This window comes from Dipodomys merriami, unplaced genomic scaffold (assembly GCF_024711535.1).
Source record: "Dipodomys merriami isolate MVZ:Mamm:240054 unplaced genomic scaffold, mDipMer1.0.p SCAF_1, whole genome shotgun sequence".
Taxonomy (NCBI): domain Eukaryota; kingdom Metazoa; phylum Chordata; class Mammalia; order Rodentia; family Heteromyidae; genus Dipodomys; species Dipodomys merriami.
The window spans coordinates 104523446-104539844 of NW_027202270.1; the positions used below are offsets into that span (position 1 = coordinate 104523446).

Below are 16399 nucleotides of genomic sequence, written 5' to 3' on the forward strand. Positions count from 1 at the left end.
GTAGCTAGGATTACAGGCGTGAACCACAGGCGCCCAGCCAGTATTGCCTCTTATCTCCAGTAAATTATCTGGAAAAAGCCTGAAGTGGTGTTGTGGTTCAGTGGTAGAGCGGTAGCCTTGAGCACAAAGAGGCCCAGGGACAGTGCCCAGGCCCTAAGTTCAAGTGCCAGGACCAGCAAAAAAAAAAAAGAAAAAGAAAAAAGAAAAGAAAAGAATTCATTTCTAGCCAGGCATTAGTTTCTCATACATCTCTAATCCTAGCTACTCAAAAGACTGATATGTGAGAATCATGGTTTGAAAGTAGCACAGGCAGAAAAATCTGTGAGAGTTTTTTTTTATCTTCAGTTAACAAGCAAGAAACCACAAGTGGAGCTGTAGTTCAACTGGTATATTGCCAGCATTGACGGGGGAAAAAAAAGCTATGGCACAGTTCCCAGGTCCTGAGTTCAAACCCCACTACTTGCAATGTCTATGTGTGTGTATAGATATATATATATATATATATATGTATATATTGTAAATATATAAATATATACATTTTCTATTTATATAATGAATTTACAAACTTTTATTGATAATTTCATTTGATTACCATGTTTCATTTTTCCTCAATGTAAGATTTAGCTTTATTGAGGGAGTTTAAAACATGAAAATTCTTTCTTAAATCTCTAAAAAGTTCTGTATGATATCATACATCTGTAGTCTCCTTGAAGTCAATCTGGGGACAGAGAGACACTGTCTTTAAAAAAAAAAGATCTACATGAAAAGAAAATAAAGGAAAATATAAAAGGTTTTATTTATTCTTAGGAGAACTTATCTCATTCCTTCCTATGTGTTAACATTGAGAAAAATTGATGTCATTGTACCTGTTTAGATTTTTGTTTTGTTTTGTTTTTTGCCTGACCTGGGCTGGAATCAGGGCCTGTCCCTGAGCCTCTTTGTGCTCAAGGCTAGAGTTCTACTACTAGAGGTACAGTACCACTTCTGGATTTTTTCTGTTTATGTTGTATGGAGGAATCCAACCCAGGGCTTTATGCATGCTAGGCAAGCACTCTACCGCCAATCCACATTCCCAGCCCCTGATTTTTATTTTTTTACTGTATTAGTCACTAAATTATATGTATATATGAATAATACTTGAAAATTGTTAGTATGTATGATCTTCAAATTTTAGGGGGGTATTTTTGGGAAATATTCAAGATACTTTAGAGAAACTTTTATGTTTCTCATGTAAAAACATGATTAAACTATAAACATTTCAAAATGTGTTTTAAATTGCATTTAACAAGGGTTAAATCATATTTAATCACTTCTATGATTTGATTTACACATAATAATTTTTCTCTTATGCTAGTGAAGTGTTTATAACTTTTAAAAAACAGCCTGTTTAATTAAACCTTTCCTTTTGTCTAAACAGTTTCTGTGGGCATTGTCTAGTGTTTATTGTCTCTTTAATTTTTATTATTCAATTGCATTTTAGTATACAGATGCTGTTTAAATATTACATAAGATAATTTATTTAAATATTTTTCTTAAGTTGTCTTTGTGATGTTTAAAATATTTATATTTCTTTAAAAGCCTTATTTTTCTATTTCTTAAACACTCACGTTAGAGCCTCTGCCTTATGTGTTAGTTATTTTTCTTTCTTGCATGTCATCCATTAAAGATTAGCTGTGGAAGGTTGGAGCATGGAGAGATTATGAATGACAGAACAACTCCTGTAGAATAATAATCAGTTTTTGGTATTTAATGCTGTTTGACTTTTGCAGACACATTTCTTATTAACCTTTGGTACAAAGAGAAATCCAGGTTCCTGATATCTCATGGAGAAGATGAATTTGAGATCCTCTGCCAATTAAACTGAAATAAAGCCAATATTGAGTGTTAGCCAAAAGAACTCCTTAGTTTCTAAGTCTCATGTTTATAAGGCAGTCTATCTGTCTATCTTACTACATTTTAGCATGTAATTCAATGGCAGCATAATGTGCTTGGCTCACTTGTACTACTGATTTCAGCACTAAACTGCCTTTTGTCTTTAAACATATATTTCTTTCTGTGTACCGAAACTTAAAGTATTATGTATAGAAAAGGAAATAGTGTCAGTCCCTTCTTACTACAGAGAGTATACATTTGTTATGGTGCTGAAAAGAGGCGTTTTATTGTGATTGTTTAGAGAGTCAGAGCATGAATCTTACAAACTTAAGTTTTTCTATTCAGGTTAAAATTTAAATGTTAAAAATATAGATAGCAGGGGCTGGGAAGGTAGCTCAGTGGTAGAGTGCCTGCCTTGCATACATACATGAGAGCCTGGGTTCAAGAGCACCAAATAAGCAGACAAAGCTGGAAGTGGCACTGTGACTCAAGTGGTAGAGCACTGGCCCTGAGGGGAAGAGCTGAGAAAAGACAGCACCCAGGCCCAGAGTTCAGGCCCCACAACTGGCCAAAAAAAAAAAAAAAAAAAAAAACAAAATATAGATAGCAATCATAGAAAGACATTTCAACTAATTAGCATGGAAAAGTAAAAGTTCTGTAATAGAAAATAAACGTTTCTCCTGTAAAAGAATTATTAGCCAGTTTAAAATGTGGCTTAGTAGTAGAGTGCTTGCCTAGCATGCATGAAGCCCTGGTTTCAATTCCCCAGTACCACATAATCAGAAAAAACAGAAAGTGGCACTGTGGCTCTAGTGGTAGAGTGTTAGCCTTGAGCAAAAGAAGCTCAGAGACAGTTCCCAGGCCCTGAGTTCAAGACTCTAGAACTGGCAAAAAAAAACAACAACAAAAAACCAAAGAATTATTTGGCTGGGGATGTGACTCTGAGGGTCCTAGAAAACTTTCCTAACATGTCTGAGACTCAAGGGTCAAATCCTAGCACCCCAAAGGGGGAAAAAATTCTTCTATAATACCTTATCTCAGATGGTGTTGACCAGGTGATGACTAAGAACAAAAATTCTTAGGAAGCTGAGGCAAGAGTTCAAGGTCAGCCTCATACAAAAGGAAATCCTATGTCAGTAATAATAATAATAATAATAATAATAAATGTAGAGAGAGTGAGTTCTATATACCATAAATACAAAAAATGCATATATTAAAAGATGATACATTTTTAAATCCTATGTTTTGTATGGATGTTACAAAATGCAATGGCTTTCATCAGCATGTGATTGCTGTCACAGTATTAAATGGAGCAAATCACACACATATATATTTTAAGCAGGAAACTACATTTCAAGAATAGGCATACTAATTTAAGACAAAACACAAAGATCCATCTCTGTGAAACATAATGAATAGAATTTTTGATGGAGTTTTGTTATTTACACTTGGAATTCCATTGAAAAGAATCAGGATAAATTCTAACCAATGCCAGATAGTACTTGAGGGTGCATATAGTATCACCCCCAGCAAAAAAGTAAATGTGGAATATAGAGAAAACATATTATGTAAAATAGCTAACAATTGGATATATAGCATACTAGAAGTTCGCATTGCATCAAGCCTATGAGAACATATGTAATTAGTAATTAGTGTATTTAAAATGTAAAAATAGCAAAAAAATTTTAGGAAATGATTTTAAGAATTTTTTTCACATTTTAAAATCATTTGTACTATGTAGTTGTACAAAGGAGTTGTAATTCCATAAGTCAGAATATGAATTCAATGCATCTTGACCAATATCACCTCTTCTATCATTCTCCCCCATTTTCTTCCTCTTGTACCTACTCACAAGTTATGTAGTTCATTGTTTACATAATGTACATCGAATATAATGACTACATTGACTCTTTCCTTTCTCCCTCCATTCTTGTACTCCCCTCCAAAACATTTTTCTGCTTCCTAGTATTGATTTTGATGAACAGTACATTAGTTTTTCTCATTCACGTGTTTAATTGAAGATTCTAAAAAGAATATGATCCTGGGAAATATTTGGATAGTAGTTACATTTCACAGGATTTTCATATTTATATCTATTAGCTTTATTTTCTTTTTGACAAAACTTGGATTTGTTCTTATACCATATGTTAAGAGTATAAGAGTTTGACTTATTGTAGTCAAGTACTTTACTTTATTCAGTAATTAGCTATGTATATACATAAAGATTGTTTTATAAGCCCAGGTCCTGGTGGCTCATACCTGTAAAATGCTTATTCATAAGGTTGAGATCTGGAGGATCAAGGCTTGAAAGGAAGAAAAGTCTGTTATACTCCATCTCTGATTAACCAGCAAAATGCTGGACTGGAAGTATAGATCAAGTGGTAGAATGTCATCTATAAGACAGGAAATTGAGAAAACTGAGTCCAGCTCCAGTACCTTCACACAGGAAAATACAGATGTTCATTATATGGTGTTTATGTAGTGACTAGCTGAAGCAATGTAAATGTATTATTCTAAACATCTGAGTTGAATAAAATGTGATGTAACCTAGTGATAAAATTTCTTGTGCTGTTTTACTTTTTTTTTGCTTTTGTTTTGCTGGTCCTGGGGCTTGAAGTGAGGGCCTGGACACTGTCCCCTGAGGCTCTTTATGCTTAAGGCTAGCACTTTACCACTTGAGCCACAGCACCACTTCTGGCTTTTTTGAATAGTTTATTGGAGATAAGAGTCTCAAGGGGATTTTTCTGCCCAGGCTGACTTCGAATCAGGATCCTCAGATCTCAGCCTCCTGAGTGTCTAGGATTATAGACGTGAGACACTGGCACTGGCTATTTTACATTTCTGAAGACTGAACAGATTTTGTTTAGTTATACACAGAAAGTTACTAAATTCATTAAACATTTCTGTGTCCACCAATTTTTATAATGAGCTTGTATTAGTTTTTAATCATATATGATTTGTAAAATAATTGTATAACGTGGTTTTATTTTGTTTTGTTTTGTTTTGTTTTGTTTTGCTGGTCCTGAGGCTGGAACTCAGGCTGAACTTCTTTTGCTGAAGGCTAGCATTCTACCACCTGAAACACTCCAGAGTTTTTGAATTTTAATTTGTAATAAGAGTCTCACAGACTTTCCTGCTTGGGCTGGCTTTGAACCAATTTCTCAGATCTCAGCCTCCTGAGTAGCTAGGGTTACAGGTATGAGCACAGTGCCTGGCATGTAAAATGTTTAAAAACAAAATGCAATTTTAGAAAGATGTAATGGTGTTGTATAAGAAATTGTAGAAGAACCAGTTTGAATTTAGCATTTTGATACCAAAACCCATAGCATCAAACTACTTGGAATAGATTTTGGTAAACTTTCTGTAGTCTGGTTTGATATATTTACTATTGATTTTAAATTATGCAAAGAAAACTAAATTATATTTTTGATATTAAAAATGTAATTTTGCCATGATAATAACAATTTGCCTTGTGAAAGTTAAAATGTCTGTGACTTTAAATATCACGATGAAATTTGTGAAATTTATATAATCACTTAATCTCAAAAAATTATTTAAAAAATGTAATTTTGTGGTATGAGGTATATGTGTGATAGTTTCGCTAAATACTAATTATTACTATATTTGAAAAAATTCACTTAACATAATTATAAATCTTGGCAAAGTGATCATTCCTCATGTAAAATTATTCTACTAAATACTTATGGATCTAGGAATTCTTTCATCAAATCTGATCTTTTATGAAACTATTATCTATATTATATGGGCTGCTTAGAATTTGGGGACATTAACTGTATTTGGTCATTATTTAGTATTAAACTTCTAATTTTCTTTCTCTTTTTAGGTCAGCTTGTATATTTATAACTACCATGAGGCTATTAACAAACAGATTCTTTTTCCTGAGAAGTGTCTATCCTTCAAATTATGTTATTTAGAGAATCATGATTTAATGTTTAAACTACAATATTTCCCAATATACTGTCTCACTGGTAACTGTATTTTAAAAGTAGTTTGGAAAGTGTGGAATATGGGTTTGTCAATAGACTTGGGTTCTATTAAGAAAATATGTACTTTGCCTTGACTCAATAAACTCATACTTAGTATGGTTCAGCTTCTTCATATTTACTCTTGCCCATATTAGAAAACAATTAGCTTACTAAACAAATTTGAGTATTTAGTGGTGGGGGGTGTGGGTGATCCTCTCTGAATCTTTCTCATTTGACTAAGAATTATAGGATATTTGATAACCATGTTTAAAAATGGAGATATCCAAATATTATTGTAAACACCCAATGATTTGTTTTACCTACAATATAAGTATTTTACTTGGTTGGCTTACATAGTAGCTAATAATATTTGTTAATGTAATTTAACTGCTGTGAACCTTTACTGAACAAATATTGAAATTTATTCAAGTCAAAGAAAGAGAATCTCTAATGACTTTTGTTAAAGCTTCTATTTAATAGTTAAGGAGAAAAGTTTGTATGACATACGAGATGCAATTAACAGTAGATTTTACATTTAATAAAAAGAAAGAAGCATGCGTATTTGCTTTATTCATTCCATCATAATTTGCATTAGAGCTGTGGGTGTTTAATGAGCAAATTCCAACTAAAATGCTATATTGATTTTCTAGTGAACTTTGTAATAGTCATCTACCTTGGAAAAGCTCAGTGTTTACAATTAAGTTTTCTTTACTAAAAATGGTAGAGAGTTGCATATTGAACCTTTAAAAGTACTAAATTCTAGAAAGAATCACATTTTTCATAACCAAAAAATTCCACATGTAACCTAATAGTGTTAAAATTATTATCCAGTAGTGCTTTAATTTGGAGAACTATTTCTTTTTTTTTTTTTTTTTGCTGGTCGTGGGGTCTGAACTCTGGGCCTGAGCGCTGTCCTTCAGCTCTTCAGCTCAAGTCCAGCGCTTTACCACTTGAGTGGGCCACTTCCGGCTTTTTCCGCTTATGTGGTGCTGAGGAATCGAACCCAGGGCATCCTGTGTGCAAGGCAAGCACTTTACCCCTGAGCCACCTTCCCAGCCCCGATAACTATTTCTTATTTATAATTCATATAGCTAGAAACTACATGTGTTTTTTGTGTATATTTTCTGGTATTTTAAGTTTTTAAGTTTGAAATACTTAAATAGTAATTTTGGTATATGAGTGTACATTTTTGGATTTTAAATAACATTATAAAAGTGAAACCATTTTTTGATCACATATAATCTCTTCATACTAAGCATTTTTTGTCTTTAAACAAAGAGATAACTGGACTTATTGCTAAAGCCCCAGACATTGCCATCCTTCCCTTTAACCCGCTGCTACTTTATGTAAAGTGAAATACAACTTGCATCCGATGTCTTCTTATAAGTGTCGGGTCACATTTAAATCAGATAAATAAGTCCTATGATTATTCTGGACTGTGTATGGAATTCCAGTATGCCTGGGATACATAATGAAACTCCTGTCTCAAAAACAAATGAGAGGAAAAAAAAACCCAGCCAGTTCAGTAACTTATGCCAGTAATACTAGGAGGTAGATGTCCGGAGGAACATGGTCTAGTCCAGCCTTGGCAAAATATTTGCAAGACCCCATCTCAGCCAATTAAAAAAACAAACAAACAAACCTGAACATAGTGGCATACACTTTTCATCCCAGCTATGCAAAAACATGAATAGGAAGATACCATTCCAAAGTAGTTCAAAAATAAAAGATAGACCATGATCCAAAAAATAGTAATGAAAGCAGAAATGGCTAGGGGTGTGGCTTAAGTTGAGAGCAGCTGCTGAGTAAGTAACAAGGCTCCAAGTTCAAACCTTAGTACTGCTGAAAAAAACCAACCAAATAAAAAGATCTTATCAACCTTTATAGAAACAATAGGAAATTTGTTGGCCTTTAAAATCTACCAATTAGCATTTTACATTAACAGTATACCTGAATATTCAGAATGATAGAATGTACATGTTAATTTGTAAATATATCATGATTTTACATCTTATCTTGCTTTCCTAACATTCTTCCTCTCCACTATCTCCTTTAATTTCTGCATTTTTTTTTTTGTGGCTCCCTTTCTAGCATCTAGGCACAAGCTCCTGCTTTACAGTTGCATAAGGAAGATGCACAGGTAGGCCTCTGGAGTTCATCAAATCGAGAGTAAAATTAAGTCTTTTTCCTTAGAGTTTTGGCTTCTATACTTCTCCCTTGCCAGCTGACATCACAGTTGCTGGTGCCTTCCCTGTGAGATTGCTTAGGAGTTAACAAATTCAGAAACAGAACATAAAAGGAAAAGAACAGATTTTCCCTTGTGTTTCTGAGCTCCATAGTGGGAGAAAAAGATCTTATATGGAAAAGATTTTTCCATTGTGATGTCTTATGGGTTTGGATTCACATTAGGAAATGCCAGAGCAAAGTAAAATGGAATACTCCTGACTTTCATGGCAGTTTGGGTTCTAATATCCTGTATTGGTCAAATAGCTGTACCATGTGTCCAAAAAATTTTTATAATTTTGTTTTTGTAATGAAAATTTGGCATATGTTCTCTCAGTCTTACCCAGAACTAGAATGGGACTCTGGATTTGAATGCTTCTGAAAACTTTTTTTTCCCCTTAGAAACAAAAGAGCATTTTGTTTTTTCCCTTCCCCTCCCCAAATTATACCAACATCAAATACAGTGAAAACAGGGGTTATACCATGGAGGGTGGAACATACAAAGCAACAAAAAAAATCACATGGTATCTTATAAATATGTTAGAAACAATAGCAAGGAAGAAAAAACTTGTGTCCCTATCTTGGGGTTCATTTTGCTTAACATCTTATCTGAGCTCTTCTGCTTGTCCCAGACATACACTAGTTATTGCAAATAAGGGAAACCATGGGACCTATGTTTCTTTGGGCCTGGCTTACTTCACTTAATATAATTTTCTCCAAGTCTTTCTATTTCCTAACAAATGGGGCCCATTGTAACAATGTGATGTACAAGACGCTATGTCAAAAAATGAACTTTACAATTTGGGTGGGGGTGGGAGGGTGTAGTTGAGGAGGTAGGAGAGATGAGATGGTTGGGGAAAACAAAGGAGGAGGCAACAATGCTGGATAGGAAATGTACTCATTACCTTGCTCGTGTAACTGTAACCCCTCTGTACAGTATTTTCACAATAAATAAACTTATTTAAAAAACAAAAACAATAGACCAGTGGTGAGAAAGTAACATGTTTATCCTAGAATGTGATGAAGATTACATGATTGATAGCTTGAGGAATGACTGTGAGTGACTTCAGCTGATTCATTTTCCTCCCCTCTAAATTTTACTACTTAAGTTTCACTGCTTAGTAACTCTAAGACTTAATCTTTGTTATTAATGAGCCCTTTGTTTTTCTCTTTTTCATTTCTGTTACCATTGTCTTTACTTGGGTTTTTGTTATTTCTCATCCAGGCTGTTATAATAATCTAATATTTAGTTCAGGAGAATATGTACTCCAACTTGCAATTTTCTTCCACTTCTGTACATCTTATACATGTAGTAGTCTAAACTCTTGGGGTCTCTTTCTGAAACATAGACTGGCCCAGCCCTGATGGCTCATGCCTGTAATCCTAGTCACTCAGGATCTAGAAGATTGCACTGAGAAGCCAGACTAGGCAGAAAAGTCCAAGAGACTTCGTCTCCTATTAACTAGAAAAACACTGGGTGGAAATGTGGCTCAAGTGGTAGCCATTCAAGTGATGTCATGAACAAAACCAGGGAAGCACAAGGCCCTAAGTTGAAAGCCCAGTACTAGGGGAAAAAGAAAAAAAGGATACTTCTGTTGAAACTGTTTTTATGTTGAAGTCTACTTCATGTAATAACCAAATTATGGGTTGGCATATATATTTATTTGTATGTACTTGAAAATTCCCAATTGCAAATCATTTATAAGAACCACTAATGGAAATTCTTATTTTGATGACTGTCCTGACATTTTTGTTTCCACTCTTGTTCATCTATTTCTCACCCACAATATAGAATATTCCTTTTGAAACATAAATGTCATGATTTCCCTTGTTTGGAATTTTCAGTAGCTACTATCATGCTTAGATAATATCTAACATCCTTCCTGTGGGTTCTAAGGCCAAAAATGATCTCATAGAACTCCACCTTCACTTATTACGTTCCAGCCATATGGCTTTCATGTTGTTTTTTGGATACTTCCAAGGCCTTCTATTATTAATTCTCTTATTTCCTTCCTTCCTTCCTTCCTTCCTTCCTTCCTTCCTTCCTTCCTTCCTTCCTTCCTTCCTTCCTTCCTTCCTTTTCCTTCATTCCTATCTTCTTACCCTCCTTCTTTTCTTGCTTTCCCTGTCCTTCCTCTTGCCTGCCTGACTGAATTGTCTGTCTCACTGTAATACTATGTATAATTCATGATAGAAAGGACTCATTAGCCTAGTATATTCATTTCCCTTAAAACAACAATATACATGACTGTTACAGAACTTTGATAAATATTTAATAAATGAATGAATGGTTAAACTTCTTTTCTTTCTTCTTTGAAGTATTTTCTATTTGTTTTGTTTGTTTGATAGGTATGTTCTGGTACTAGAGCTTGAACTCAAGGCCTCCAGCACTTGGCACAGATATGCCTTATCACTGGAGCCACATATATGCTTCTGACTTTTTTGCTAGTCAGTTGGAGATAAGTCTCAGATATGTCTGCAAGGTCTGGCTTCAAATGAGATTTTTAAAACGAATTAATTTTTATGTAGTTCCTGAGTAGCCAGCATTCTAACCCCAAACTAGATGTTGCTTCAACATTTGCTTTATAATAGCATGTTATATTTTACACTTAAGTATTTCATACTCTATAATGGAAAAGATAGAGTTGTTCTCTTCTTAGAATGAATTTATAGTTTAAGTAATATAACTGTGTTGATTAGCTGTGAATCAATTCATAACAAACTGAGCATCATCCCACTGTTTTAAAAACTAAAGAACTATTTCAGCCAGGTTCCAGTGGACATGCATGTAATACTAGCTACTCAGGAGGCCTTGATCTAAGGATTGCGTTCTAAGCCAGCCTCAGCAGGAAAGTCCATGCGACTCTCATCTCTAAGCACCAAAGAGTTGGAAGTGGAGCTGGTGGAAGTTGGATCAGGTGGTAGCATACTAGCCTTGAGATCAGGGACCGCACCCAGGCCCCTAATTTCAAGCCCCCAGACCAGCAAGAAGAAGAAGAAGAGGGGTGGGGGGAGAAGACGACGACAACAACAGAAGAAGAAAGGGAGGGAGAGATAGAGAAAGAGAGAAAGAAAAGGACAACTTTAGACCATCATAATCTGTATCAGTGGTGTCCCTGCTTTAGGCAAATATGAAATGCTAAATCATCACACTTCTGCCTGTTTTTATTCTTTCCTGATCCATTCCCTCTCCTCCCCTTACAGCATTTCAATGAGGAGACTACTATCCCAAGTTGGATGCTCATGTTTCCCATGCCTGTTGAGTTACTTTTACTAGTTGTGACTACGTGAAATTTGTAGGTAGTTTTACTTTACAACTTGCCATTTTTGTCAACTTTTCATTTCTTAGGTTTTCTTTTCTGCCCATAGCATTCACATTAAATACTGAGTAGTATTTCATTCTGATGTTTTAGTAGTTTATTATTGCTCGTATTAATGGACATTTGTTATTTCTAAGTTTTCATTATTATAAAAGGTACTGAAATTTTTCTTTTTCATGTTTCCTTTTGCACATATATTATGTATAATAATTTTGCTATACTACATACCAAAGAGGGGACTTGAAATATTAGAATAGGCATGTTGTCGGCTTTAATAAATGATGTCAAAGTCTTCTTCATATTGTAGAAAGACATATGTCTATCTTTAATATATGAGTTTCTTCTTATTCACAAACTAACATCTATTGTTGGAACCTTTCATATTTTCTTCTTTTATGAATGTTGTTAGCTCAATTTTGTAAAAGCTATTAAAATGGTTTCTAAAGTTATTGATAATAATTCAATTAGGTCAAAGAAATTTGTTAAAATAAGAATTATATTTGAATTTTGCTTTTGCTAACTATATGCATTTGTCCTTTGCTTTTTCTAATTAATTATGGGCTATCTATTTTGGCAGCTCTGGTTGAAGAAGTGTATTTTGCACAGAGAGAACGTGATGAAGCTATTATGGCTAGACTGCAACTGGCGATTAAGGAGAGAGATGAAGCAATTGCACGAGCCAAGCATATGGAAGTTTCTCTAAAAGTGTACGTACACATTTAAAATTATATGTGATGGAAATATTTATAAAATGCATGTTTTATGTAATAGTCACATGTTAAAAATGCTACTGAGTCTTATTGTTGCAATAAGACATTGTATATCCTTGTAATCTTTTTCTAAATCATTTGGCATGCTAGTAATTTGCCTGTTGGAGGCTGCAGTTTTTTATTTTGTCTTGTTTATTTTCAGCAAAAGAAAGTACTGGGATGTAAATTCAAGGTCTTTTTCTTGTTAGGAAAACAATTTTTGCCCTTTAACTGTAGTTATTTTTGTGGTAGGGTCTTCTGCTTTTGCCTAGGCTGACCTGGACTGTGATCCTCCTAGTTATAAGACTCCCATATAGATGGCTTACAGATATGCAAGATGGGATCTTGCTAACTTCTTTTCCAGCATAGACTTAGGAATTATTTGGGATTACAAATGAGGTCATTGTGCCTTGGTCAGTAAAGAAAAAGAGAAAGGGAAAAAAAGAATTACTCTTAGTACAGTTATTGTACTTTCCACGTGACTCTACTGTTTCTGATGATTATCACCTCTCTTCCTTTCTTATCACTTTCTTGATATATTTCAACTCTTTGAGTTCCTTTCTTGCCCCTTGTTTAATATCTGTTTCTGTTCTTCACTACTTTTTTCTTTTTTAAATATTTCTTATTTTTGTATTATTATATATGTGATGTACAGAGGGGTTACAGTTCCATAAGTCAAATAATGAGTACATTTCTTTTTGGGCAATGTCACTCCTTCCCTCACTTCCAGCTGCTTGATTTTTTTTTTAGATATGGCTCTTAAACTTTAGTGATACTTGAAATAATAAAGTCTGAGAGTACTATTTTGGCCACCCAGGTGATTCTAATAAGGTAAGTGATGGACCACACCTGGAAGAACAATGCCACAGAAATTGGTGTATCTCAAATTTTACTGTGCAAGTTTAATCTCTTGGAAGATCTTGCTATAATTCAGATTCTACACTTCAGCAAGTCTGGGGTTGTATTCCAACGAAAATGCCTCTAGAAATAGGTTATTTGTAAAGTTAGCATAGTAATTGAATGTTAATCATATAATCTATATAGTTACAACATGTGCTAGGTTATGTGGTAGATCAGAGTTAAGCACTAATTAAAATATGAGACAGAAAGCCATAAATACTGGGCTGGGAATGTGGCTTAGTAGTATAGTGCTTGCCTAGCATGCATGAAGCCCTGGGTTCAATTCCTCAGCACCACATAAACAGAAAAGGCCAGAATTGGGGTTGTGGCTCAAGTGGTAGAGTGCTAGCCTTGAGCAAAACTCAGGGACAGTGCCCAAGTCCTGAGTTCAAGCCCCAGGACTTGCAAAAACAAAAAAAAGAAAGCCAGGGCTGGGAAGGTGGCTCAGTGGTAGAGCGCTTGCCTTGCATGCTCAAGGCCCTGGGTTCGATTCCTCAGCACCACATAAGCAAAAAGAAAAAAGCCGGAAGTGGCGCTGTGGCTCAAGTGGTAGAGCACTAGCCTTGAGCTGAAGAGCTGAGGGACAGTGCCCAGGCCCAGAGTTCAGGTCCCACGACCGGACTTAAAAAAAAAAAAAAAGAAAGCCATAAATATGAAATAATGACAGTATTCAAATTGTGATTAGGTAACAATCTAGTTTTAGTTTATTAATAGCTTTATCTGTTGAAGACAAATCATTGTAAAGCATTTTATCTATTGAAAGATACAAATAATCAAAACAAATTCTACACTTTCTGTCCCCAAATAACCATCTTCTATTTTTATTTTTATTTTAAATTTTCATATAGTAATTGTGTATATATACATACATGCATAGACATATATATATACATATGTACGGGGGGTAAAATGATTATGTATTGACCGCATGCAATGTGTATTTTTCAAATCATGAAAAATATCTAAGCACTGATCACTGTAGTTATAACTACCCAAGATTCTGAAATCTGAGGATTAAGGTTCAAAGCCAACCCCAGCTAGCTTTGATTTGTCCCAATAAATATAAGACTATAGGTATCTATTTGATATATTAATTTGAGTTTTTCTGTATATAAATTTAAAAATCGTAGTTGAATCACATTAATAAATCTGATTTTCACTTTTTGAAGTACCTTCATACTGTCCTGCATAATGTATATCTTAAGATATTCCCATCAACAGTGTATGAGAATTATTTTTTTCTGCAACCTCCCATTGATTATTATATTTTGCTTTTTGTTTATAGTTATTTTAAATGGGGTGAGATAATCTCTGTGAACTGTGTTTTATTGAATTATATTTATATGTTCTGAAATACAAATCACTAGCAAAAACAATGTTTTAACCTGTGGCTTTCATTTTTTGTTTCGTTGATTTTGTCGGTTATGGGTCTTACACTCTGGGCCTGGGCACTGTAAAGCAAGTGCTTTACCACTTGACCCACAGCATCACTTCCAGTTTTCTGATGATTAATTTGAGGTAAGAGTCTCACAGACTTTCCTTGCCTGGGCTGGCTTCCAACTGTGATCCTCAGATCTCAGCCTCCTGAGTAGCTAGGATTACGGATATGAGCCATCGGTGCCTAGCTCTAACCTATGGTTTTGTAAAAAAGTAAATGAGAAGATAATTTATAAGAAACATAAATATATTAGCTTATGGTTCTAGAGGTTTGGAAGTACAAAAATCAAAGTGCCAACTTCTAGGGAAGGCCTACTAATGCATTATTACATGGTGGAAAGTAGAAAGGCAAAAGGTGGCTAAACTCACATTTTTGAAATGCCATTAAGCCTATGAAAGTGGAGTCCTAGCATTCTAATTGACTCTCAAAGGCCCTATTTCTTTTTTTGTAAAATATATTTTATTAGTACATGGTTACTTTCTGTTTTGGGCCGATCAGTCATGGGGCTTAAACTTTAGGCCTGAGCACTGTCTCTGAGCTCTTCATCTCAAGGCAAGTGCTCTACCATTTGAGCCACAGCACCACTTCCAATGATTTTCTGGTAGTTAATTGGAGATAAAAGGAGGGGGAAGCAATGCTCAATAGGAAAAGTACTCATCTTACTCATGTAATCCCTCTGTACAGTATGTTTATTATATATATATATATATATATATATATATATATATATATATATTAAGGCTGGGAGTGTGGCTCAGTGGTAGAGTGCTTGCCTTACATGCATAGGGCCCTGGGTTCAATTCCTCAGCACTACATAAGCAGAAAAAGACAGAAGTAGCACTGTGGCTAAAGTGGTAGAGTGCTAGCCTTGAGCTGAAGAGCTGAGGGACAGCGCCCAGACCCAGTGTTCAGGCCCACAACCACCACCACCACCACCAACATATCTATATATAGATATATATTGACATATCTATCTATCTATCTCTATCTATCTCTCTATCTAGATAGAGAGATAGATATTAAAAAGCAAAAATAAAAAGAGTCTCATGAACTTGCCTCCCCAGGCTGGCTTTGAGCCTCAATCCTCAAATCTCAACCTCCTAAGTATCTAGGATTATAGACGTGAGCGTCCAGCGCCAGGCTCATGGTTAATTTCCTTACTGTTTGGTTAACTCTTATTTTCTTTTCATGTCCTTATATAATACTATATGTCTGTGTTATACCAGTTTTTTAAAAAATAAATTTTATTTTAGAATAATTTTAGACTTCCAGAAAAGTTGTGAAGACAGTAAGGTTTAAACCACACTTTGTATTCTTTATTAGCTTTTTGTTTTTGTTTTTGTTTTTCTCTTTTCTTTTTCCTTCCTTCCTTCCTTCTTTCTTTCCTTCCTTCTTTCCTTCCTTCTTTCTTTCCTTTCCTTCTCTTTCTTTCTCCCTTCCTTCCTTCCTTCATTCCTTCCTTCATTCCTTTCTTTCTTTCTTTCTCTCTTTCTTTCTTTCTTTCTTTCTTTCTTTCTTTTTTTCTTTCTTTCTTTCTTTCTTTCTTTCTTTCTTTCTTTCTTTCTTTCTTTCTTTCTTTCTTTCTTTCTTTCTTTCTTTCTTTCTTTCTTTCTTTCTTTCTTTCTTTTTTTAGCAAGTTCTGGGGCTTGAACTCAGGGCTTGGGCACTGTCCCTAAGCAACTTTTTTACTCAAGGCTAGCACTGTACCACTAAGCCACATTCCAAGCCTTTATTAACATTTTCTTTTCTTTTCTTTTCTTTTGGGGGGGGGGTCCGGTTGTGGGGCCTGAACTCTGGGCTTGGGCGCTGTCCCTCAGCTCTTCAGCTCAAGGCTAGCGCTCTACCACTTGTGCCACAATGCCACTTCCGGCTTTTTTTCTTTTTGCTTATGTGGTGCTGAGGAATCGAACC

The 16399-nt window shown here is 34.8% G+C and overlaps 1 protein-coding gene across 4 annotated transcripts in view; it reads left to right on the forward strand.

Annotated features, from left to right (window-relative positions):
* The window catches only part of Mipol1 (mirror-image polydactyly 1), a 298080-nt gene that overhangs the window by 75827 nt on the left and 205854 nt on the right, over window positions 1-16399 (forward strand). For all 4 annotated transcript variants that reach the window (XM_070026861.1, XM_070026875.1, XM_070026853.1 and 1 more), the window contains one exon: window positions 11979-12108. In XM_070026861.1, the coding sequence (XP_069882962.1) occupies window positions 11979-12108 (130 nt within the window). The remainder of the gene's footprint in view (window positions 1-11978; window positions 12109-16399) is intronic.